Source organism: Myotis lucifugus, unplaced genomic scaffold (genome assembly GCF_000147115.1).
Source record: "Myotis lucifugus unplaced genomic scaffold, Myoluc2.0 scaffold_2, whole genome shotgun sequence".
NCBI lineage: Eukaryota > Metazoa > Chordata > Mammalia > Chiroptera > Vespertilionidae > Myotis > Myotis lucifugus.
This window is the reverse complement of record NW_005871050.1, coordinates 27,531,037-27,558,828: the sequence shown is the minus strand read 5'-3', so window position 1 is coordinate 27,558,828 and position 27,792 is coordinate 27,531,037. Positions and strand designations below refer to the sequence as shown.

Below are 27,792 nucleotides of genomic sequence, written 5' to 3'. Positions count from 1 at the left end.
CTGGCCAGCCTGGGTGAGGGACTGATGTCCGTTTTCAGGCTGGCCACGCCGCCCGTTGACCCAAGCTCTCAGCCTCTCCTTTTTTTTTCTGGGATTTATTTATCTTTTATAATTGAAACTTTGTAGCCTTGAGCAGCGACCAGGTCCAGCTGATGCTCCCAGCCCTTCCTTGAGCAGAGGCCATGGCCGGCTGGAAGCAGGTATCTGGGATTTATTTATCTTCTATAGTTGAAACTTTGTAGCCTTGAGCGGAGCCCAGGGCAGACCAGGGCAGGTGGGAAGCTTGACTTCCTCCATTGCCAGGGGCAACCCAAGCCTCCTGCTCACTCCAGCTCCATAGCCACCGCCATCTTAGTTGGGTTAATTTGCATACTCGCTCCTGATTGGCTGGTGGGTGTGGCTTGTGGGTGTAGCGGATTGGCGGAGTGATGGAGTGATGGTTAATTTGCATCTTTCTCTTTTATTAGTGTAGATATGCATTGCCCATGGACACAGACAATAGGGTGGTGAAGGGTGGGGTGGAAACTGGGTAGAGGAGGTCAATGGGGAAAACGGGGGCAACATCTATAATACTCTAAACAATAAAGATAATTTTTTTTAAAAAGTAGGCCTAAAAGGAAGTAAGAAATTAAGGTTTTATAAGTCTTTTAGACCTTCAATGCAAGTTAATGTCCTAGCTGAGAGCAGATTTTGCCTGGGAACTGTGTGTTGTGTATTAGTGTGTGTAGGAAGGAGGTATAGGCAGGAGGAGTGTGGTTGCACCAAAGTCATCAATCCCTTTAGGGACAAAGGATAGGAAGGCAGGAAGAGAAAAACAAGAAACTTACAATTTTTCCCATGGGTGTCCCTAGTAATGAAAATAATAATGAACCATGGTACCAGTAAAAGACCATCAGGGATCAAGAAAGAGATGTATGGGATTGGGGGCAAGAGAGATCTGCTTTGATTCTTAGCTCCACCACTTACATGCTGTGGGAACTTAGCAAATCACTTAATCTCTCTAAATCTTGGTTTACTCATTTGTAAAATGGGATTTAAAATAAATACCTACTCTCCAAGGCTACTGTGAAAATTAAATGAGAAAGGGTGATGAAATATAATAGAAATAGATAGTTGTTATAGTTGGACAACCTAGAGAATATACTAAAAACCACTAAATTGTCAACTTACAAAGGGCAAAATTTGTGGTGTAATATTTATATCTCACTAAAAATATTAAATAAGACTGCATGTCTAAAATACAATGCCTGGCACTGAGTAAGTACTATATAAATGGTACAACTATTATTCTCTCATTGGTTTATATTATCCTTATAATTTTTATGATGATGATGATGATGATGAAAAAGATGACAATCATTATGTCTGAGAGCTCTGAAAGCAATACCTAGAAAAATAATACATCTCTGTGAGCAAATTAGTCAAGAGGAGGAGATGAGCGGGTGGTTTCTGGATACATGTAGATCACAGATGGGATTACTAGGTTAGGAGCTCATTTGACATCTGTAGGAGGCTCAGGGGACCCAGGCAGCGGAGTCACCATTCCAAAATGAATAACAACTTCCCCCTTGGGCTCTATCAACACTTCTTTCAGGAGCCTTGGCTATATGTGGATCCAGATGGATATTGGAGAATCTTTGACAAATCATAGAACTTCCAAAAGCCATCAACAGCATAGCCAGTTGGAAAATGACGATGGCCTTTATGTCACTTCTGTGTTTATTAAGCACCTACTGGAAGGCTTAAAAAAAAGCTGTTGTTAAAAATACATTTACAAAATTTGGAAACAAAGTTAATTTTTAAAAGAACTTTGAGTTGATGGCAAGTTCAAACTCAAAGAAAATAAATGCTGAATTTAAAATAAAGTTGTATTAACATAATTCCTTTTGAACTCAATTATTTGGGTTTTGTGCATTTAAAATATTATTTGGTTATTTATGTTAGCCAGATGGAAATTGTTCTCTGCACTTGGGCAGGTCCCATCTGGCAATTTACTGATAGGCTGACCTATCTGCAACGTATGTTGGTTATTGCATATGGGCTGCAATGCAAGTAAGCAGGAGTGTAGGTTTTGGATGCTCAGGGATTTTTATTTAATAACATTTCTTAGTCTGGGTCCAAGCTGCAGACATTTTGTTTGGAGTAGGTGGTGAAGAAGAGAAAGGAAAATCTAGCCATCATTTAATGCCCCAGTTGGCAGTACTTAGTGGCATGAATATTACAAATACTAGACATTCTATTTTTAATGGAAAAAATTGGTTCAAATAGCCTGGATGGTTATTACCTCATTTTCATTGAAAATCCTACCTCATTATGTTATTAGAATGATCAGTGACAATGGATGTTTTGAATGTTCACAAGTTTTCTAATAAGACTTAAGTTGTTTGCTTTTTCTAATGGCTATCCCTAAGGGACTGAATTTTCAGGCTAATATAAATGCCACTTGCAAATTCGTAAAGTTGGTGGTAGAAACCGTTTTGTGTACAAAGTTGCTCAAAGTTCAAGATGACTAAAAATGAAGTTCAACCAGTACTGTGAGTAAAGTGAATTTATGTTGCTCACTCTGTCAAACCTAACAGATAAGCTCTGTTGATGCTAATGTTTGGCCACAGTCCCACTTCTCTCCCATACCTGGGAAAGGAGGAATCGGAATGATTAATGGGTGATTACTGCTACTCCCTACCTTTGATAGTCCCTTTATTTATGAATAGAGGAGTGAAAATGGCTAGGACTCCTTTCTGGATACCTGTTCCCATGAGCCTTTAGTCACCACCCCCTACCCCTAATCAAGCTCTTCTAGACCTATTGCTCCTCTAAGATCCTGCTCTAGTCTTATGCTCTCATCAACTACTCTTGTTTGTAGCAAACTATTTTCTTTATATTATCTGGACTTGTATATAAAACTGTATACAAGGGAAGACCAAGATAAGCTAAACATTAGTTCCACACTCAAGGGGCTCATACTAGTATATATCTCTATCATCTATCATCTCTTTCTTCTCTCTCTCTCTCTCTCTCTCTCTCTCTCTCTCTCTCTCACACACACACACACACACACACACACACACACACACACACACGGCCTTTATAATCCAGAAAGGGGGTTAAAAAAACAAAACTTCATAGAGTTACATCTATAGCTCACTCTGGACTCCCAAGATGAAATGGTAGAACTGGATGATCCCTGAGGTGTCTTCTGGCTCTGTCATCCTGGAGTCTAATACCCTCACTTTTTCCCTAAGTAAACACTCATTTGGGGGTGGAGCAAAAGACATTTGAGGACTTCCAGTTTGGAAGGTGGTCCTAAGTTCCCAGGCTGTGTTTGTTTTTGTGTTGTGTTTGCTTCCTCCCAACTGCTTTCCCCCATCACTAAGGGCCAGTGACCACTCTGGTTTGGGCCATGAATATGAAAGGGTGGCGGATCAGTGGTTCATGACTGCCCTGAGCCACTCCATGAAGGGTGGCCACCTCCCCCTTGGGCTGCAGAAGAAATTCTGTCACCCATGCTGGAGCCACCATCTCCTGCCTGGCCAGGAAGGGTCCCCTTCTCTCAGTGGCAGCCTTGGGAAGTGACCCTGAGAGGGCCACTCTGAGAATCCCACCAGCCAGGTGCTTTGGGGCTGGTTGGGGTGGGAGTAGTCACTGTGCTTGTGGTTACTGAGGATGAGGTGAAGAGCCCCTGAGGTGACATGACTGCCCCTGGGATGGATCAAGTTCCCCTGAGGAATCTGGGACTGATGGAGGAACTGTGGGGGCTGGTCAAACTATGGGCCTGGGGACAGTTTGCCAGTAGGCTATAAATGAGCCTGGGGGAAAAGAGGGGATAGGGGCTGTGGGGGCTCTGTGACACTCCACTATTTGGTTTTCCCTAGGGACCTTGGAGGACTTCAAACCAGGCTCCTCATTTCATGAGGGAGGGTGGAGACAGGCTTCTATCCTGCTCTCATAGCTCGAGCTGGGTTTGGACTAGAGTTGGAAGGTAAGAACTTTTTCTTACTCTGGGACCAATCATTTGGAGCCATGGACCCCCACTTCCAATAATGAATTTTTCAGGAGACTAAACTGAAAACCATGCCTCAAAACCCAGCCTATGTTAGGCATCATGAAACTCCAGATGTTTTTATGCTGGTGAGCCTCTATGAATCTCTATGTTCTATCTGTGTAAGGGTGGGCACCTTTGGGGTTTGTGGGGATCAATATTAGTATCTGTTTGGATATATAGGTTTAGGTATATTTCTGAGTTTATGGAGTGGCTGAATGAGTTTTAAGAATAATAAATGTTGCTCTAAATGGACATGTGTGGCTTTTCTCTCTATGTATGCTCAGTTAATAATTCTTCAACTAATTTGCAAAGGCTATGTTTAACCCCTGGTGCCCTTCCCTCCCAGAGCTTTGTGAAGTTTAAGGCTCTGTTCTTATAGCAAAGGGGCCCTGTCTAGGAAGCCTGTTCAGACCTGTCTCTTCCTTTTGTTTGCTTTCTTTTTGTCTCTCTCTGGGGAAACCTGGCTCCTGAACCCTGGTTACCCCTCATTCCATTCTGGGCCCCACAGCATGTTTCTCCACAGCTCTCTCCTTTGCACATAGCTTTACTGGCATTCCCCCAGCAACATGTGAAGGGGGCAGAAATCACTGACTGGTGTCAGCTCCAAGCAGGAACCCAACTAAAACAGTGGAATGCCAAGTCACTACAATTACTTGAACTAGCAAAGACATGTACAGGGACAAACACCACGGTTTCTTTGATATGGATGATAACCAAATATATATCCCTGGGGGTCTAAAGAAATGAGCATTTTTCTTTTTTTTCCAAAAATTAAATGTAAAACTAAGCTTGTAAAGCTGAGGATGCAAAGTGTAAAAGCTGTCACAGCAAATCCAAATGCACAGTAAGAGTCTGCTATGGTCACAGTGTGTAATTCAGGGTAAGGGCACAATTCTAAGGGACTCTATGGATTTCTCCACTGATCACGTTTAAAAATCTGTCTTATGTGAAACAATGTCTTCCTTATTTCATAATTTCCCAAACCTTCCTTTTCACTCATAACTTCCAAAACAAAATGTGTCCAGTAGGAAACATGCTCGTTCAGAACCCATTGACTTCGTCTTCTCACTGGGCACTATAGTATCTACAGGAGCTTTTAACATCACATAGACAGAAGCATCTCACAGTTCTCTCTGTAATCAAGACAGGGTCACCTCAATGCTGCTGATTCCACTTGGGTTTGGGTTGAATTTTCCTCAGTTGGGATCAGTAGGGACTACCCAAAGAAGATAGTGGTTTCCAAGGAGCTACAGGAATGTGAAGGAAAAGAACTAGCACAATCTTGCAGTTAATTAAAAAATAGAAAGCTGACACATCCGTCTAAAATGAAGACAAGCCCTGATCATCAAATCACTATATTAGGTAAATGTGGATGTGTGGATGTGTGTCTGTGTATGTGCTCAAGATCGGAAAGAATCATTTAAAAAAAGATATGAGCTGAGCAGCAGAAAATGCAAACTTTCCATTTTGTTGTGCTAGGAAATTTTGGACATAGCAAGCTCTAAAAATAAGGAGTGTTCTATTTGCCTGTCATGTCTATTACTCCTATCCACTCTGCTCAACCCCCACCAAGTTAATTTTCTTAAGAAACAATTTTGCCATAATATTTTTTAAAAGAGTTTCTTAATCACTCTAGTCCATACCAGTCTCTCCTTTTGAGGACTTGTTCTTTACCATTCAGATATTCAGTCCAGATGCAGTGCTGTATAGCACACTTCTCTCTCTCTCTCTCTCTCTCTCTCTCTCTCTCTCTCTCTCTCGTCTTCATAAATAGAGGTCTAGTATCTAGTGCTTATAACGTTTGAATTCCCCACAGTGCCTGCACCAATATGTAGCCCCCAGAATGCTTTTTTTTGTTGTTAATCCTCACCCGAGGATATTTTTCTATTGATTTTTAGAGATAGTGGAAAAACGAGGGGGAGGGAGAGAGAGAGAGGAGAGAAACATTGATGTGGGAGAGACACATTGATTGGTTGCTTCCTGCGTGTACCCAAAACCAGGACTGGGGATCAAACTTGCAACCCAGGTTTGTGCCTTTGACCAGGAATCAAACCTGAGACCCTTTGGTGCACCGGCTGATGCTCTACCACTGAGCCACACATGCCAGGGGTCAGAATGCTTTTTTAAATGTTTGTCTAGTGGGCTTGAAAGTCACACAACACAGTAAGAAAAATAAAATATAGAGCATAGTCTAGGACCTGTATCTCTAAGAGTAAAGGTGATCATTAAATAATGGTTAAAATAAAAGCTTTTAACAATTGTTAAATTGTTAAAATAAAAGCTTTATTTTATTAAAATGTGACTCACTTGTTAAAATAAAAGCTTTTTTGAAAAGATGACAGTGAAGCAAATTTCTGCAAAGCAATGCACATTTTTCCCCACTGACTCATATTATAGCTTAAGAGAAACACCATGCAATTAATTTTATTAAACATTCTTGGAAGACTTGCATTAATAGAAGTCTTCTCAGAATAGACACCAAATTACTTTCCTGACATACACTTGGTAAGTTCATGTACACACATTCTTAACTCCATTGCAGTATAGTTCATACAGTGAGTGGCCCACATACAGGAACAGACACGAATCAGAACTATAAAAGACTGATAAGACTTCTAACAAAACTTAAATCACAGATGAAAACTGGCCTTTTCATATGCATGGATTTAATTTCTTTAACTCTTAAAAGGCACTGATATTAGGAAAACATTTTAACAAGGATATAAACAGATGTTACACATACACCTTAAGTTATTAGTACTTCTCACTGGGGCAGGGATAGGATGATTAATTTGTTGATATCTGGCCCACATCTTCTTAGCAGATTTTATTCACTACAAGTATTGCTCCATTCACAACAATCCAACCTCAATGAGTTTAGCTGATTATGATAATGGGACTTAAAGCCCATTCCACATGGTATAAAGAACAATGAGTAGGAGAATGGAATATTTGGTTCAAATCTCAGCTATGAGACCTACATGGGACCTTGGGAAAGTGTCTTAAACTCACTGGAATTGAGTCTTCTAAGTATTTTCATATTTAAAGCAAGGGAAAGGGCATTCACAAGCATGCTGGGAAAGCCTTTTATAAACCATACTAGAGGCCCAACGTAGGAAATCCGTGCAAGGGGCTCGGCCCTTGCAGCTCTGGCTGCCTTGGCCAGCCCTTGCAGCCCCTCACAGCCTCAGCTGGCCCTGACAGCCCTGGCTTTGTCCAGAGGTTATCCAGACAGTTGTTCTGCTATTCGGTCTAATTAGCATATTAGCTCCTTATTATATAGGATATGCTGCTTGGGGCTTGGATCCAACCTCCCAAGCTTGTGATTTTATGGTTTTTAAATTTCTTTTTCTCTCACTTATACCAGCTTCTGAGATCACCATTGCTTGATTTTATATAAAGTTGTCAAGGTGAAACTCCCAAGTTGGTGGCATGACTGTTCTATAGGGAAAGAGCAGAAGTTTATAAATATTTATTTTATTTTATTTTTTAGAATAGCTATGCTTTATTTTTTTTAATTCTTTATTGTTGAAAGTTTTACATATCTCTCCTTCCCCCCGCCATTGACCTCTCCCTGCCTGCTTCCACCCCCAGCACACGTCCCCAGTAGAAATATTTTTCTCTTCTTCAATGTTGTTTTGCCTCTGTTTAGGGATCCCCATCTACTTAAATATGGTCTAGGCCAGTGGTCTCCAAATATTTCTGATTGAACACACTTTCCTTGTTAATTATGATGGCTTTATTATATTATTAGCTAGTATTTCAAGGCATAATATACACTTAAGGCAAGATATTTCATATTTAGAATGGTTGTAAATCCATATCTCATAGTCTAATTGACTATTTTTGCATTCCCTTTTTGCCAACTTCTTGTCAGGTATAATTGGATTGTTGTGGGTTTTGCTTCATAATGAAGCCAATGAAAAACTAAAGGAGTAGGAGAAATGTGAGCACTGACGTTTCCATATACTTACATTATCAGTATTATCTTTAATACATGGTTTATTTGCATGAATCTTCTTAAGTCACTTGTCCATTTGGTGAGGGTTAATGCAGTTAGATAATATAATATACTAGAGGCCCGGTGCATGAAATTCATGCACGGAAGGGGGTGTCCCTCAGCCCGGCCTGCACCCTCTCCAAACTGGGACCCCTTGGGGGATGTCTGACTGCTGGCTTACTACCCTCCCCTGCCAAGACCCGCCTTCTCCGCCGGGCCCTGCCTCCACTGTGCACATGGCCATCTTGTGACGGCCATCTTGTGATGGCCATTTTGTGATGACGTTAAGGCGTGATACATGAGGGTGTGATGACCACCTAGGCCAGTGGTCTGCAAACTGCGGCTCACGAGCCACATGTGGCTCTTTGGCCCCTTGAGTGTGGCTCTTCCACAAAACACCACGTGCAGGTGCACATGTACAGTGCGATTGAAACTTTGTGGCCCATACGCAGAAGTCGGTATTTTGTGGAAGAGCCACACTCAAGGGGCCAAAGAGCCACATGTGGCTCGAGAGCCACAGTTTGCCGACCACTGACCTAGGCTATTATTACTATAGATGAGTCTACTTAACTGGGATGAAGGGAAATAGCAACATCTCTGGTACACATACAGAAAAAAGTTGAAGGCCTCATGGTCACCCCTTCTATTTTGTGGGCTCCCACTTTTTCCTCAGAATATCTTACAAATCATATGTAACAGGAAAGCCAAGAACAGACCCACCTAAGAGGATGTGAGTGGCAATATATATTACATATTTTAAAGGCTTAATAATAGTAATTAGTAATAATTAATTAGTAATAATAATAATTTTTACATAGTGCTTAGTGTACTACACTATTTGAACTACTTTACATAAGTTAAATAATTTAATCCAAATTTTAATTTATTTCTATATTTTATCAATTTAAATGGAAATAGAAGTTGTAATATTTTCTTTTGTTATCCATATAGATTGCCTCATATGGTAGCACATATTACAACTTCTATTTGAACACACTTTTTAGTTAAAAAAAATTTGAGCATGCCATTTTGGAGACCACTGATCCAGGTTCTGATATTTAGAATCTTTGGATATGTGGGATGCTTCTATAAAGTACAGCACAGCAATTATTTCCAATATCCTGCTGCTGTGGTTTCATACCTGCTGACAAATGGCAAAAAAAGGGATTAGTGACATAGGTTACAAGTCTAGTCAACTGTAAGCAAAGGGGAGAAACTGGGTGAGGAGGCACTGATGGGGAAATGGAAATGAGGGATGGAGAGCTAGAAGTGCTTGAGCAAGAGGGAAGAAAGGCTGGAAGGGGAAAGGAGGAAGTTAGACACAGGAGAAAAGAGAAAATAAGGAGAGGAAGGAGTAAATAGCTGGAGAAAACAAGGAGAGGAAAGGATATATCGCACATTGGCATGCAAGATGTTTGGGGACCCATATCTTGATAGCTAATGTCTCTGACATATGGATAAGCAGGACCAATACAAAGAAAACAGATTTCCCTAAGGATCTATGCACACAATTTCCCCCCAGGTATGCAGAGTGAACCTGCCTCTTCTCATCAGAGAGGCACATGCAAATTATTCATTCAATGCAAGGATAAGACAATGCTAAACCTAAATAATGGGTCTCTAGAACTGTAGAGAGAATAATTCCTAGGCAGGGAAGATATTTTGGGAGTATGGATGATGAGAAGATATCCTTATGATTCTTTTCAAATCACACCAGCCATAACCAAGGACAAAGAGCACTCCACATTCCTGAAGGATTGCAGGACCTGTTAGGACTTTAGCTATTAGGAACTTCCAGTGTCAGCAGTAAAAAAGCCATAGCAAACAATTTACATCTGAAGCAGCTGCCAAGACACCACTCCAGAGGGTAGAACACTGTCAAACATTGCCTTCCACATATCAATGAAACACTAAAAAGCATGATAAGACACTCTAGAGGTAAGGAACTGTCACGATGCAGTAACATGGAGTCTGATTTAAATAATAAGAACTGGTGTGTTCTTCAAGATCATCCAGCCCAAACCCCACATTTTACTAATGGGCAAATTGACACCCTGAGAAGAGGAAGAACCAGGCCAATGTCATCCAGTTGTCAGAGGTCAGATATGGCACTTATGTTTCCGGATATCTAAAGAAGTATTCTTGACTCTATACCTATGTATTTATCTCCTCCCCCAGATGCTTGGCTCCTCTATAACTGAAGCCTCCCTCACCAGCACAGATAACATATCCTCCAAATCCCAAACTGTCCCATTATTATCAAAGAAGGGATTAAGATAACCATGAACATCTGTTGGGCTACAATTGCATCTTGAGTCAGTGTTGAGACACTAAGTTTTAACATTATCATCAATTCTTGACAAATTAAATAACTATATTTAAACACACAGGAACCCTTCCTTTTTTACCTCCCTCCCCTACTGCCACCAAATGGCTCTTTCCATGCACAAACACTATTCTTCTCTCCCCACAAGGAAGAGGAATAAGAAAAACTCAAGACCATTAACTTTGCATAAGGTTAAGAGGTTTTAAACAAAGGTTTGGTGGAGAGAAAGGTGAAATTAATGTCAAAAGAGACTTTTGTGTTTATCTTTGACTCACAAGTATTCATAAATCTTCTCATCTTGGAGGAAGAACAAATTGCTGGAAGTCAAACAAAAAACATTTTTGCCAACTCCCTCCATGGGTAGGCACAGAGTAAGAAGCAACCAGACAAAAGAGGAAGTCAGATTCATAAACTCAGGGAAGTTAGGCAGAGCAGATTCACAAAGTAATCTGTTGGAACCAGAGTGTGGGAAAGAGCTACAGCCTTTACAGCTAACAGGGTCCAAAGAAATATAAGAAAATAGCTGCCATGGCTCTTTGACTTCTTTTGGCAGAAAGGAATCCTCCCTAGACAGTAGACTCACATTTGCTCCACAGCGACCTAACAGCTAATCCAGGATGTGGAGAGTATGATTGGAACTATAACCATCCAAATTAGCTTTTTGGTTCCTCAGTCCTTCATGAAACAGTTTGTAGTGCTTAGTGTTTCGGCATCTAAGAATACCTAGTTTCTGCCCTTTAGTTCTTAAGGTTGTGGAGCACAAACAAGTCATTAGACTGCTGTAGTTTAGCATTAGAGAAATAAGAAAAAGTATAGATAACCTGAGCCTTGCAGGTAGTGGAAAGCTTCATGAGGAGATGAAATCTGTGTTCAGTTTTAAAGAATGGGTAAATAGAAGCAAGTCAGAAGAGAAAGGGTAAAGTGAGTGATGAAGAGTACATGGAAAGGGGGTAGCAGGTGTAAAACCTGGAACATATTAAGACAACATAGCAGATTTGGTGAACTGTAAATAGTTCACTTCATGTGTATGGTTTTGTTTTGTTTTCTGAAGGAGGAGGATCTTAGTGATGACAGATAATGTTGGAGAGGTGGTAAAGGGCCAGGCCACAGAGGACTTTATAAGTGCACTAGAGTTGAGATTTTATCATGAGATTTATGGGAAGCCATTGAAGGATTTTAAGCAAGAGTTTCATGATTATATTTGTGTTTTAGCAAGATTATTATAGCGAGGTGGCAAGTGGATGGGAAAGAGTGAGACTGGAGGTTAAGGGACCAGTCTCGAGGCTATTATGGTAGTTCATGCAAGAAATTATACAGGCCTGGATTGGAGCAATAAGTATGGAATAAAGTGGATGGATTTGAGCTCTATTTATGAAAATGAAAGGGCAGAATTTGATGAGTTAGAGATGATTGCGGGAAAAGGAAAGAGAAGACAAGAATGACTCCCAGGTTTCTGGCTTGACCAATGGCATGCATGGTGATTCCATTTGCTAAGATGGGGAAGAGATAAGTAGGATGTGGTAAGGAACACATCTGGTGGGGGTTGATGGTTGAATTCTGTATGAGACATGTTTATGGTGCCAGTGAAAATCCAAGCAGAGATGTCCAGAAAGAAATTTACAATCCTGACTGGAAGCTAAGGAGAAAGGTCTAGGTTAGAGATAAAGATTTAATATTTGTCATTGTATGTGTGGTAGCTTAAATCCCTGGAATGTATGAAACCCCACTGCAAGAGACCTACAGTGAGAAGTGGGATGAGGCCAGAACCCTGAGAAGTCCCATCAAAGTAGAAAAACAACTAAGAGAGAATAGCATTATGACACCCATAATTAAGAAATCCAGCACTGCAAACTGTTTCGTGAAGGACTGAGCAACCAAAAAGCTAATTTGGATGGTTGTGGTTCCAGTTGTCCTCTCCACATCCTAAATTAGCTCCTAGGTCACTGTGAAGCAAATGAGAGTCTCCTATCTAGGAAGGATTCCTTTCTGCCAAAAGAAGGCAAAGAGCATGGCATCTATTTTCCTATATTTCTTTAGACCCTGTTATCTGTAAAAGTCCTATGTCTCTCCCACACACTGGTTCCAACAGATTACTTTATGAATTTGCTCTGCCTAACTTCTCTCAGTTTTTGAACCTGACTTCCACTTTTGTCTGATTGCTTCTTACTCTGTGCCTACCCATGCAAGGAAGTGGGCAAAATGTTTTTGTTTGACTCCCAGCAATTTGTTCTTCCTCCAAGATGAGAACATCCTAATAAAAGCTTAATATGCTAAGTGTCCAACTTTTTTTTTGTCCTTTCAATGAGTCACTATGATGCGTGCTGACCACCAGGGGGCAGATGCTCCAACAGGTAGATTAGCTTGCTGCTGGGGTCTGGTCGATCAGGACTGGGCCAGATGGACTGGACACACCCTGGAGCCCTTTTGTGGTCCCTCCCTGGCCCCAATCGTGCACTGGTGGGGTCCCTCGGCCTGGCCTTTGCCCTATCGCAATCTGGGACTCCCTTAGGGGATGTCGGAGAGCTGGTTTCAGCCCAATGCCCACAGACCAGGCCGAGGGACCCCAATAGCACACATATTCTAGTTTATGAATAATTGTGAGTCAAAGATAATAAATAACTTTCTCTTTTAACATTGATTTCAGGAACAGATAGAATCAGGAAATAAGGAGGTCTCTCTTGCTGCAGAGAAGTCAAGGAAGATACAAATGAAAAATTTCTATTACATTTGGCAACAAGCAAGTTAATGGTGACCAGTGTTAGCAATGAGGTCAGCTCATAGAGGGCTGAAGAGTGAGAAGGCAATGAAGGGAAAAAGCTTTGTGCAGGCAGCTGGAGCAAGGCCTGGCCACCCAAAGAGGTCATCTATACTAATAAAAGGGTAATATGCAAATGGTCAGGATGCCCTCATGTGTAATAACCAAACAGCAGGCTGCATGTGCAGCAGGCATGGGTGGGCGGGGACTTGCAGCATCGGGGACTTGCATCACACCATCACAATCCATTACCAAAAGGCCTGAGACCCGATGGAGTCCTCCGTGCACCTCTGCCGGGGGTCCAGAGGCCTCTGTGTGGCCTGGCCCAGGGGGGGCCGGTGGAGGCCTCTGTGTGGTGAGGCCTGGGGGGGTCCCTTGGCTCCATGCGTGAGGCCTAGGGGTCCTGTGGCTCCACACAGCATGGAGGCAGGCCCCCAGCTCCAGCCTACCTCTTTGGGGCAATCCATCGAGAAGCCCCGGATGGGTGGGTGGGACCTACCTCTTTGGGGCGATGGCTTGTGGGGCTCCCACACTGTGACAGGGCACAGGCCAGGCAGGGTGACCCCCCAAGTGGACAAATTTCATGCACCAGGCCACTAGTGTACAATATAGTCTTTCACTTTGAAGCAGTAGAGGATAAGGACATTGGTGTGTGTGGTAGTGGTTTGGCAGGACAGGTGTTTGGGGATACAGAGGGAGGATGGAAAGATGTACACAGGAATTGCTTAATTCAGAAAGAAATGGAAAAGCCTTTTGGTAGCCATGGCAGCAGTCAGTTGACTCAGGGAATGCCAGTGGTTTTCAGGAAGAGAGTAAATTGAAGGCCTAGTGTTGTCTTTTTATTTATTTTTTGTCTTTTTTCTTTATTGATTAAGGTATTACATATGTGTCCTTATCCCCCCATTTGCACCCCCCTCTGGCTCATGCCCTCACCCCCCAATGTCTGTGTCCATTGGTTATGCTTATATGCATGCATACAAGTCCTTTGGTTGATCTCTTCCCTTTTCCTCTGAGGTTTGATAGTCTGATCGATGCTTCTCTGTCTCTGAATCTGTTTTCGTTCATCAGTTTATGTTGCTCATTATATTCCACAAATGAGTGAGATCACGTGATACAGATCCCTCTCCAACTGACCCACCTGGCCTAGCACAATGCTCTCCAGGTCCATCCATGCTGTTGCAAAAGGAGTTCCTTTCTTTATACATCAGCATAGTATTCCATTGTGTAGATATACCACAGTTTTTTAATCCACTCATCTGCTTATGGGCACTTAGGCTGTTTCTAAATCTTAGCTATTGCAAATTGTGCTGCTATGAGCATAGGGGTGCATATATCCTTTCTGATTGGTGTTTCTAGTTTGTTGGGATATATTCCTAGAAGTGGGACCACTGGGTCAAATGGGAGTTCCATTTTTAGTTTTTTGAGGAAACTCTATACTGTTCTACACAGTGGCTGTACCAGTCTGCATTCCCACCAGCAGTGTATGAGGGTTCCTTTTTCTCCGCATCCTCACCAGCACTTGTTGTTTGTTTATTTGTTGATGAGAGTCATTCTGACAGGTGTGAGATGGTACCTCATTGTCATTTTGATTTGCATCTCTTGGATGATTAGTGACTTTGAGCATGTTTCATATGTCTCTTGGCCTTCTGTATGTCTTCTTTTGAAAATTATCTATTTAGGTGTGTTGCTCATTTTTTAAAAAAATATATATATTTTATTGATTTTTTACAGAGAGGAAGGGAGAGAGATAGAGAGTTAGAAACATTGATGAGAGAGAAACATCGATCAGCTGCTTCCTGCACACACCCTACTGGGGATGTGCCTGCAACCAAGGTACATGCCCTTGTCCGGAATTGAACCTGGGACCCTTGAGTCCGCAGCCTGACGCTCTATCCACAAGCCAAACCGGTTAGGACATGTTACCCATTTTTTGATTGGGTTGTTTATCTTCCTTTTGTTAAGTTGTGTGAGTTCCCTGTAAATGTTGGAGATTAAACCCTTATTGGAGATAACATTGGCAAATATGTCCTCCCATGCAGTGGGCTTTCTTGTTGTTTTGTTGATGGTTTCTTTTGCTGTGTAGAAGCTTTTTATTTTGATGTAGTCCCATTTGTTTATTTTCTCTTTATTTTCCATTGCTCTAGGAGCTGTATCGGTGAAGATATTGCTTTGGCATATGTCTGAGATTTTGCTGCCTATGGATTCCTCTAAGATTTTTATCATTTCCCATCTTACATTTAAGTCCTTTATCCATCTTAAGGTTTTTTGTGTGCGTGTGTATGGTGTAAGTTGGTGGTCTAGTTTCATTTTTTTTGCATGTATCTGTCCAATTTTCCCAACACCATTTATTGAAGAGATTGTCTTGATTACATTGTATGCTCTTGCCTCCTTGTCAAATATTAATTGAGCATAGTGGTTTGGGTCAATTTCTGGGTTCTCTATTCTCTTCCATTGGTCTACAAGTATATGTCTGTTCTTGTGCCAGTACCAGGCAGTTTTGAGAACACTGTGAAGGCCTATTGTTTAATGCACCTGGGCTCTGGAATTCATGAGAAATACATTTTGTGACAAGGAAGTGGAAAAATACAGGTAGGAGATAAAGAATTAAGAAACTTAGACTCTTTCACATTAAACTTAGTCTTGTCTTATAAACTTTCTAGCTAGTACATACTTTCCCAAGCTATAAATCAGGGGTAAATGGTCCTTATCTAAGGGACAATCAAACATTCCTTGTGGTTTGGTATTATCTATAATAATGGTCCTTTACATGGCATGGATAATTAAGAGTTCACCATGCTATATATTAACACCAGAACACTGTTAAAATAGGGAAAAATCTAAAATAGTATTAAGGAATAGTAAGCTCAGAACCAAACATTCCTGCCTGCTCCCAACTCAGACAAACATGCACTGATGGAACATAATGCTTTCAAATCCAGTAGGGAAAAAAGGAAGGGATAGAAATGTCAACCTAACATTACCAGGTATGCCATTTTTTAAAGTTGACATTTTCCTAATGTACGTTAATAAGGTTGAGTTGTTAACAGGCTAGTGATCTTGGGCAAATCACTTATCAGATTATTTGTAGCATACAGATAATAATACAGAACTTGGGAGGAGAAGATGCTTTGGAAAGTACAAAGCAGTGTACCAACACTAGGAAAGGGCTTTTACAGGTAAAGCATAGCTTTGAGAAATCAGTTCAAGATAGCTTAAGCCAAAAAAGATTGGATTGCAGGTGTTCAGGAGTGCTAGGTGTTGTGTAAATGTCATAGTCAGTTCAAAAGGACTTTGGCAAAAGAAAAGTACACACTGCCCAGCAAGCTATGCGCTTGATGTTTCTCCAAGGCAGGAGGCAGGCCTGCCAAAAGCTGTAGTATATAGCAGGGATGACCCAACATTCAGTTCCCCTCCCAGCTCTCAGAGCTCAAGAGGAACAGCTTGAAATCCAAATGGGGCTCTCTTCTCATCTAAGAAAAACAGTCTCAAATCTTTCTGACATCTGCACAAAAGGGGTTCTGAGGGGCTGCCCTGCAGGGTCAACAGTGTTTGGGCCAGTTAAAACAATCCTGCTTGGCCCTGAGAATGTAAGAGTGTAGGGAGGATGACAAAAAGGACCTAGTGTTGTGGGTGGCTTCAAGCATCTGTGTTCACAGGATCTGCCCCATGAGCACTGGCTTCCTGATGTACTTGGGAAATAGGACATCCCTGCACTTGACTCATGAAATACAGTTTGGTCTGGTTCAATAACCTTGACCCAGAAACTTCAGACTTCACAAATAAGCTTTTGGAAAACATGTTTAACTGTGTGGACTCTGAGTCTTTTAAATATTGAAAAAAAATGTGTGGTGATATTTTATTTTCTCCATGCCACGCTCCTTCAACCACTCATGTTTTTAAAGGAGAAGCCAGTCTTGGGATCCAGATGTTTGGAACCCAAACAAGGGCTCCTTGCAGAGGAAATCCATTGACTTCCATCTTCAAAGACCAAAATCTCAGCCAGGAGTTAAACCATGAGGTCATTATAGGCATGTTTACTTAGTGTAGGACTAACCTCCATTTAGCGATATATTAACATTTTCTTTTAAAGGCTCCTGAACCCAACAAACAGTCCAGAGCTGCTTCTTATTTTCCTGGCTGTGGGGTCTGACCAACTACTTCCTGCCCCCACAATCAATCAGGAAATGCCCCATTACTTCAAATCTCATGTGTTTCCACTCGGGCCATTTTTATTTGCCATATCTTTCAGAATTAACGTAAGTCAATAAGAATCACCCCTTAGTAAAGTGGACAGAGGATAAGTTCAGGAAATTCACAGAAGAAATACAAAAGTGCAATGAATATGTGAAAAGATGCTTAACCTCACATGTACTCTGTGAATTGGGATGATTTTAGCCCACATTAGCAAAAATATCAAGTGCTGGCAAGGGTATAGAAACATGGGCACTCTTCTACAATGCTGATTTGAGTGTAAATTATAATAGCTACTTGGTGGGGTAATTGAGCATTAGCTTTGAAAATTTAAATGCTTATTGCACTTATATATGGTAATTCTGATCCTCAGTATCTATGCTTGAGATGCATACAAGGTGGCCTGTTCAAGGACTTCCACTGTAGCACTACCATTTTTTTAAAATAGCAAAAACTTTATAACAACCTAAGTGCTCATCAAAAGGGGAATGGCTGGAATAATCTAAGGGGTAGAGAAGAAGATTTTAAGGACATATTAAGTGGAAAGCAACAATAACAAAAACACACACAAAGGCACAGAAGGTACACATATGATTATATTTTGAGGAAAAACAGAAAATGAAACTTTTAAATACATATTTGTACATATCTCTGATTATGCACAGAAAAAGCCCAGAAAGACAATAGTAGGACCGAGAAAGCATCAAGGGAGACTTTTGTGTTGTCTTCATTGCTTGCTGTGGAAGATGATTTGACTTTGGGTGGTGGGGACACAATGCAATATTCAAGGATTGGCAAAAGTTTACAATTGTAATACAAATAAGTAATACAAGAATAAACTGTTTCATGTAATCATAACTGTAAACCTACTATTGCCCTTCCTTATACAGATCATGTATCATAGAAATGTACACTTGAAACCTATATAATCTATTAAACAATGTCACTCCAATACATTTAATAAAAAAGAAAAAAGAATGTATTCAATATTTATTGCAGAATTATTTTTTCTTTTCTATTTTTAAATTATAGAAAGATGTTTTCTCCCCCCCCCCAATATGTTTCTATTGATTTCAGAGAGAAAGGAAGGGAGAAGAAGAGATATAGAAACATCGATGAGAGAGAAAAATCTATTGGCTGCCTCCTGCATGCCCCCTACTGGGGATCGACCCTGCATCCCTGCAATCTGGGCATGTGCCATAACTGGGAATTGAACCAGGGACCTCTTGCTTCATGGTTGGATGCTCAGCCACTGAGCCACACCTGCCAGGCTAGAATTATTTATTTTTTCTAAAGTATTTAGAGCAGAGACAAGGGCATGGATCTTGGTGGCTACAGTGAACATAACTTACCTGGAAGGCAGTAGTGGATAAAGTAAATAGGGGAGAAATCAAAGGACCCAGGATTACAAATAGTCCAAATTTGTAATCAATTTGCTGTATGACCCCAGGAAGTCATTTTCCTTTTCAGAGTCTCTGTACAATCAGTGGATAAGTTGAGAAGCTCACTAAGTTACCTTCCTTTTCTGATATTTTATGATTTTCTAGGTCTATGCCTTTAATGTAAAATGGGTCTGGTTATTTTTTATGACAAGATGGCTTTTTTACTTTCTTCTCCAAATTCTGGCACAGTTTGACATTTCACTTTGCTGCAAATGGAAGATGATTAAAGAGAAGGTGGAATGGTCACTCTGTTCCCCATTTGGCTGTTTTTGAGGGTTTTGTTGACCTGTTTGTGTTACCTCCCTTTGACTGAGTAAGCTCTTAGGCTTGTTGAGTGTTATGAAAGTGAAAATACAAGGCTGAAAGTTTGAAAGTTGAAAGATCTGAATTCTATAGTGTAGCCATAAATTCTGGAGACATTTATTTATTTTTTCTACAGATTGAACCTTCCCTTGAATACTTTCCTGAGTTACACTATAGATGCAGATTTATTCTATAAAAATCAGAAATACAAATAATCACATATGTATATACAAGTATTTATGGAAATGCTGCATCAATGCACTGTGTTTATTGCATTTGCACATCAATTTGAACTGTGCATTGCTAATAGGGGACACTACATTGAATATATTACATACTATTTTAAACATATTCTGTTTTAATATAATATCTATAAGTCACTCTTTTTGTATACTTACCTATATTTTTGGAGTTTATGGCTACCGTGCATTCTGGATATTGGATGAGTCATAATCCTACTCTGTAGATAACAATTGGACCACTTAGTCCCCGGAGTGATAAGAAAGAACCACATGGATATAAATGAGCTATAACAATTTACACATATCTACAAACATATCATAATCCGGTTCTGTACAACCTAACTGACTTTTGCAAATACTCCAGATGAAATCTTGAGGAAACCTTGGCATTGAGTCAATAAAGGAAACCTCTTTCTGGTCCCTCAGAGACTTTGACCAATTTAATTCTGCCTATCATTAGTTAGCAAAGCTTCTTCCAGCTGGTCATCATCGCTTTACTTGTTCCACAGGGTCATAAGAGGAAATTCTAAGCAGTTTAATTCTAAAGAAAACACACACACTTCAGATAACAGCTTCTGTGACTGTTTGTCTTTCAACAATGAAAGAAGCAACTTACTCTCACTCCTTTCTCAGGAAAGCATTTACAGCCCCAACTGCAGTCTTGGCCTCCACATGCCTTTCCATAGGATTTCTTCTCTCCCTATTAAAAAAAAAAGAAAGTTAGTAAACCATGTAAAACAAGAATCAATGTTGCCCCAAGGAACTTAACCCTTGGCCATACTTCTCCTAACCAAGTAAATTTATTTGATGGTGTCATGAGTCACATGAAATAAAAAGTCATCTTAAGTCCGCACCCTTTTAAGTCAGGTTTATACCTCACTCAATAGCTAGTTTGGTAGCTGGTTTGTGGCTCAGATACCCCCTCTTTGGTAGAAATTCTAGTCACAAAATACAAGAGAATTTCTTTACATGTGGCTCGAAATAAACCCTGACATAGCCTGGTGCCTCACTGGACTTATATATTTTCAATTATTGAGAAAACAGTAGCTGTAAGAGAGAATTTTAAAAAAATCAAGTGCTGGAAATGCAATGATAGATAAAAATGGGCACTCTGTATTCTGCTCTCAGAATTCTTCTCCTCAGGCTCTACTTTTAACACACAATTCAAATTTTACAATGACACCCTATGCCCAGTTAGTCAGATCCAAACTCCTCAGGTGATATTGTACAGTACCCTTCAAATTCTATAATTTCCTTTTTTTCTTCTGTGTTAATATGTTGTTGTTGTTATTATTATTATCATTATTATTGTTATTATCTGAATTTCTATAAGACCCCCTGCATGCTCCTGACATGTGCTGACCATCTCCAACCCTGGCTTACTCCGCTTCAATTCACTGGTATTCATTCTCTTTAAAAACTTAAGCCTGTTTCTGCCTCAGGGCCTTTGCCCTAGTGGTTACTTCTGCCTGGAATGTTCTTCCTTAGATGTTTTTTTTTATTGCTGGCCTCTTTTCATCATGCTGGTCTCAGTTCAATCCTGACCACTCAACCTAAGGTAGCCCCCAGTTACTTGCAATCATATCACTTATCTTTCTCACATTAAACATTCTGTCTGCCCCCACTAGAATGTAAGCTCTGTGTTAGTAGGGACCTTATCTATTTTGTCCAACATTGCATCCCCAATGTCCAAAACAGTGGATTGCACATAAGGAATATTTGATGACCACATGAATAGAGCTGGAATTTGAACCAAGGTATAACTCCAAGGTCTTGACCTTAGCCCTTATAACTTAGTGTTTTCTAAGTTCTTTGTCCAGCAGACACTTAATGTGAAAACTCAAAAATGAAGAAACTGCCATTCTGACCCTAGGCACTTTGAAAAAAAGCAAAACATAAATTCTAACTATTGCCTGTAATAAGAACTTATCGCTGGGATGGATTTAGTAACATCTAACTTTTTGTTTAATGTTGGCTGTTTATTTTATTAAAAAGAAGGGGATATTTATGAGTCAGCCTCACATGTGCCTCTTTATTGTGAGCCTTTTCCTAATTTCCAAGGAGAACTATGAATTTCTCAGATGGTCTCTTATATCTTTAGATATTCCCACAGCACTTTATTTCCACAATACCTCAGTAATAAGGTAATGATGGCAGAGCTAAAATATTGCTATTTTAGATTCCAAACATCTTCCTGATAACAGAGAACTTGAAAAACAACTTTTATATGCCTTTGATATGTGACATGATAAGTGCTATTGTACACTTTGTAGTTTTCCCTCCATTTTATGGTATATAGGATAGGCAAGTTTTCATAAGGGTGAGATCAAGAGGTACTGTAGGAGTAGGAAAATGGGGGCTGGCAGAGAAAAGAGAACAGAAAGAGTAGCATTCAATTTAACCTTTACTTATGTTGTCATTTTGTCTAATGCTGAGTACTACATTTATTCAGATAATGGATAATTTATATTTGCTTGTCCAAATATTTCTGTACTTTCCAAATAGTCGTCAATGAGCATATATCATTAGTAAGAAGAAAAAACACTATTTTACTAAATGATAACAGTCATCCACTTGAAACAAAGAGGACTCAACAGGCATTGCCAAAGTTGAAGTGGTATCTGTTTGGAACTTTGGCCAATTTCCAAACACTGGCTTTTGGGTGTCCCATAAAATCTGTCTGTCATGAATCAAAAGTTTCCTGATCTCTAGCATGCAGCTAACAGACAGGAAATCATCACTGTCCTCTGTCACTGAGGAAAGTAACCAGAGAAACCTCACAGGCCACAAACAATTTCCTGTAATGCCAGCTCTGGCAGTTCCCCCAGGAGTCTTTAGTTACAGTGAGGGGGAGAGGCATAAAAGGAGAGGCTTCCAGGGAACATGACAGGACCAGGCTCTGGGGACGTCTCTGCCCTAACTTGGTTTGTCTGGGTTCACTCCAACCCCTGTTTAACCAGGCCACGTTATTGGTGTCATTCCCATGATGCAATGCTCTGTCCCTTCCTCTCAAAATCCAACCCCTCCTTATACCCTCAGATGCTAGTACTTGTTCTTAATTGCCCCTGACTGTGTTTATGTTCTTCTTAACAAGAATTACATATATTGGGCAACCCAATAGCATGTAAAATAGAACAGAACAGGACTATGTGGTGAGCACTATCTTTGTCACCACTGCTATGTAAATAAACCTACAAAACTAGATGACATCACCAAGGAAGTGAATGTGGACAAAGGGAAAAGAAGACATTCTAGAATTGAGCACTGTGGCAGTTCAATGTTACGAGAATGGCAGGAGGTACCAGAGAAGGAGTAGCCCCTGTGGTAGAGAGAGAAGCAACATAGAAGGGGGAACTAGGCAAAAAGAGTGAAAAACTGTGCTAAATTATTGATAAGCCAAGTAGGATGAGCTATAAGAACACTCCAATGGATTTAGCAATATGCTGACCTGGACCTGAGCAATTTAGGAAAAAAACAAAACACTAGAGAAATTTGGTAGGACTTCAAGAAAACTCCAAGGGTCCACTTGAGGGTACTGAATTTAAAGGAACATCAGTTATAAACATTGCGAGGTTTCCTTTAGCTTCTTCAGCCATGTGGGTATAGATGCACATTATCAAAGGGTTGGATTTAACTAGGGTTGAGTTCTGCTAGATGAGAATGATAAAGGAAGAAAGGGGCAAGGGATTCAAAGGTATATGGAAACAAAGTAATTATAATGATAGACCATGGAATTTAGGTTTCCTAAAGAGGAACTGAGCACAGGCAGTGGATCAGAGGCAGTAAAAAAAGGTAGTCGATCTTTTGCCCATTTTTTTAAATTAGATTATTTTTTGGTGTTGAGCTGTACAAGTGCTTTATTTTGGATATTAACACCTTCTCAGATGCATCATTGGTGAATATCTTCCCCCATTCATGGTTTGCCTTTCATTTTGATGATTTTCTTTGTTGTGCAAAAACTTTTTAGTTTAATATAGTCCCATTTGTTTTTCTTTTGTTTCCCTTTCCGGAGGAGATTTATCAGAAAAAATATTATTAAGAGAAATATCTGAAATTTTTCTTCTAGGGTTTTTATGGTATCTAGTCTTACATTTAAGTCTTTAATCCATTTTGAGTTTATTCTTACATATGATGTAAAAGGTTGTCTACTTTTATTTTTTGCATGTCTATCCAATCTTCCCCCAAATATTTAGTGAATAGACTGTCTTTACTGTAAATATTTCTCTCTTTTCTGTGTCCAGCGCTGCTAGAGAGTGGTCCGGTTCCTAAGTAGGGGCTGCTGGGGATTGAGAAAATGAAAGAAAGAGATAGACACAGAGATAGAAGGAAAAAGCTGGGGCCAGGTGGGACAGCTGTCCTCTGATGGAGAGACAGTGACCCAGAACCAATACAGTGCATTTATTTTATACAGCAAAAACCAGGAAGTTTTACTAAAGGTCAAGACAAAGGAGATTATGTGCATTCTTGGGTGGGCCCGAGTCCTATTCATTCCTGGTGCTTGGCTGGATTTAGATAACGAAACCCAACCGCTGGCGCCTGGGTTGAAGGTCAGGCTGACAACACTCCTGCCTCTGGCAAGGTGTGTTTCCAGGACATGGCTCTGCCAACACCACTGGATTCAGCTGACAATAATGAAAGAAATGTCCATGTGCCTTCCCAGGCACTCTCTACACTTTACGCCATTGTATGTCCTTGCTTCTTTTTTCAAATATTAATTGACCACATAGATGTGGGTTTATTTTTGGGCTCTACTCTGTTCCATTGACATATATGTCTGTGTTTTTGTTGTTGTTGTTGTTTGTTTGTTTTTTTGTTTTCTTTTTGGCAGCACTATGCTGTTTTGATTACTATGGCATTGTACTGTAGTTTGATATTAGGTAATGTGAGTCCTCCAATATTGTTCTTTCTCAAGATTACTGTGGATATTTAAAAATAACATACAGCATAGGAAATATAGTCAATGACATTGTAATAAGTATGTACAGTGCCAGTTAGCTACTGGAAATATCAGCAGGAAAACTTTTTAAAGTATATGATTGTCTAACCACTATACTGTCCACCTAAAACTAAAACAAAATAATATCGAATGTAAACTGTAATTGAAATAAATTTTAAAAAATTTTAAAAAGGTAGTACAATCAATGGATGATTAATTCTGGTGAGGTTGAAGAAATATATGGGTTTTAGAATTGTGACCAGGTCTAGGTCTCAGAAGAAAGAAGACGGGGTGCTGTAAAGAGGCAAGGGCCTATTAATACTCTACCTAGTGCAAAACAAGACAGTCCTCAGAATATAAGATCTTCTTGAATTAGCTCAATCAATGGCTGTTGAAATGGACACTCCTAACAATTTTCATACAACATAAAATTATGCTCTTTCAATAACATCAGGTTTCTTTAAGACACCTTTCACATCAAATCTCATTTGATTTTCTACCACAAAATTGAACTAGGTATTTTAGATATATGGGTATGTGTAGAGACATTCACAATACCACAATGATTTCATTATGCCTTCACCTACCCTCCTAGACAGTGAATTCCTCTGAGGAGACTTTGGTTTGTTCACCATAAGGAAAATCTAAGCCTCAATTTCCTTAACTATAAAATAGGGATAAGACTATTTTAACTCCCAGGGTTTGGTTGGGTTAGAGATAATGCCCCTAGCAAAATGATTGGCAAATATAGTATGCTCAATGTATGTTAGCTGGTATTATTTATAATTATAGCACCTATAGTACTGTGCCTGCAAGTGTCTAATGGATGCTTACCCAATGACTGATTCATATTTTAAACTTGAGGAAATGGAGTTCCAGCTGTTGATTACTTCCTAAATATAAGAAGTTAAATATTAGAGTTGTGATAAGAAACCAGGTATCCTTATTCTCTGCTTCTTGGATTTTCTTCCCCACTATATCTACTGCCACTAGTTTCAGGAATTTGCCTAAAATTGAGAAGTTAGGAAAAGAAGAATCTCAAGAAAGTGTCTTTTTTTCATTTGCTTTTTAAAAAAATCAACATTGCTTTACTGACTTTACAATATTATTTATACTGTTTGTACACTTCCTGAACAACCGTCATAGATGATTTCATAACTGTTTTAGAAACTGACAAAGGAAGGGGAGAACCAAGATGGTGGCATAGGTAAATACCTATACTTGCTGCCTCTCACAACCACATCAAAATTACAACTAAAAGGCAGAACAACTACCACCCAGAACTGCGGGAAAGCTGGCTGAGTGGAAGTTCCACAACTAGAGAGGTGAAGAAAGCACATTGAGACTGGTAAGAGGTGCAGAGGTGCGGAAAGTGCTGGCACCTGGATGTGCTGCTCTTTTAATTGGGAGGGAGATACAAGCTCCCGCTTGCTCTGAACTCCAGTTCCAGGTGGACTCTAGGGGACCCAGGCACATATGGGGAGAAACTGGACTGTCTGGCATGGGGACAGGAATGCGAGGGCAGCTTTCTCTCAGAGGTGCTCACAGCAATCATTGTTCCTGCACGGGGGCTCGGGAAGCAGAGACCCGGGGACCTCTCCAGTGCAGGGCTGACTGGCAGCCATTGCTGTTTGCTCTGCCCTGGTGATTCTCTGAGGCCCCACCCCACCGAATTTACAACACCACCCAAGCTGTGTGCATCCGCTTTTGCATATGAATGGCCTGTCCTTTTTCCGCATAACACCCATCAAACTGCAGTTGGGTCAGAGAGCTCCAGAGCTTCCAAAAGAAGATCCAAGACCTGCCTGCCTTGCTTCATAGCTGGGCCTCATCTGGGAACTTCCTAACCCCATACAAAGAGGAGGAATCTGCACATGTCTCTGTAGTTCCTGCTGGGCAGCCTCAGAAAGTGGCTGACCTTGCACCTCCTTGGAGATCCAAGAGCCAGTGTACCCAGTGGTCAGAGTGAGACCATACTGGATTACAACTCTTCACATCCATAAGAGACACACTCAAGGGGCAGACTCAGTGAGCACCAAAGCTCCACTGAAACAAGTCCTGCCCCATAAGGGTGTATCCTGCACAACAGATCTTCGAGAGTAGACACAGCTGGTCATCACAGCCAATTGGCGTGGAGGTCAATTCCTCCCAGTGATACCAACTACAATCAAGGCTTAACTACAACAAGACTGTGCAAATAGCCAACAAAGGGGTGCACCAAGAGTGTCCACCTCAGTTGATTGGGGAGGCTGAGCCACTGGGCCCTATAGAACACCTACCACACAAGGCCACTCTATCAACTCAAGGAGACTTAGCAGCTGCTCAGTACATAGAAACAAATGCAGGGAAGCAGCCAAAATGCTGAGACAAAGAAACATGTCACAAATGAAAGAAATGGATGAAAACAAAATACTGGATATAGAGTTCAAAACCACAGTTATAAAGTTACTCAAGAATCTTCTAGAAACCTCTAAGAAATTTGGTGAGACCCTCAAGGATATGAAAAGGACCAATCAGAAATTAAGCATACACTGATTGAAATAAAAATAATATACAGAGATTCAACAGCAGACTAGAGGGTCCCAAGAATCAAGTCAAAGATTTGAAATACAAAGAAGCAAAAAACCCAACCGGAAAAACAAAAAGAAAAAAGAATCCAAAAATATGAAGATAGTGTAAGGAGCCTCTGGGACAACTTCAAGCATATCAACATCCTAATATGGGGGTGCCAGAAGAAGAGTGATAGAGAGATATTGAAAACCTATTTGAAGAAATAATGACAGAAAACTTCCCCTACCTGGTGAAAGAAATAGACTTACAAGTCCAGGAAGCGCAGAGAACCCCAAATAAGAGGAATCCAAAGAGGACCACACCAAGACACATCATAATTAAAATGCCAAGGGCAAAAGACAAAGAGAGAATCTTAAAAGCAGCAAGAGAAAAACAATTAGTTACCAACAAGGGAGTACCCGTACGACTGTCAGCTGATTTCTCAACAGAAACTATGCAGGCCAGAAGGGAGTGGCAAGAAATACAAAGTGATGAATAGCAAGAACCTACAACCAAGATTACTCTACCCAGAAAAACTATCATTTAGAATTGAAGGTCAGATAAAGATCTTCACAGACAAGGAAAAACTAAAGGAGTTCATCACCACCAAACCAGCATTACGTGAAATGCTGAAGGGTATTCTCTAAGAAGAGGAAGAAGAAAAAGGTAAAGATAAAAAATTATGAACAACAAAGTGACAACAAATACATATCTACCAACACGTGAACCTAAAAATCAAATGAATAAAAAACCTGATGAACAGAACAGACTGGTGAATGTAATAGAATCAGGGGCATGGAAAGGGAGCAGACTGACAATTCTCAGGGGTAAGGGTTGTGGGGGTGTGGGAAGAGATTGGACAAAGAGCTTACACCTATGGATGAGGTCAGTGTGTGGGGGGGAAGGGGGAAGGCCTGGAGTGGGGTGGGAACTGGCTGGAGGGGAGCTTTGGGGGGGGGAGGAACATCTATAATAATCCGAACAATAAAGATTAAAAAAAAAACT

The 27,792-nt window shown here is 40.4% G+C and overlaps 1 protein-coding gene across 1 annotated transcript in view; it reads right to left on the bottom strand.

The window, feature by feature from the left end:
• Positions 1 to 27,792, bottom strand: part of COL4A6 (collagen type IV alpha 6 chain) — a 374,284-nt gene that overhangs the window by 193,582 nt on the left and 152,910 nt on the right. Inside the window, 1 exon segment of the mRNA XM_023758663.1 lies at positions 19,918 to 20,001. Within this exon segment, the coding sequence (XP_023614431.1) occupies positions 19,918 to 20,001 (84 nt within the window).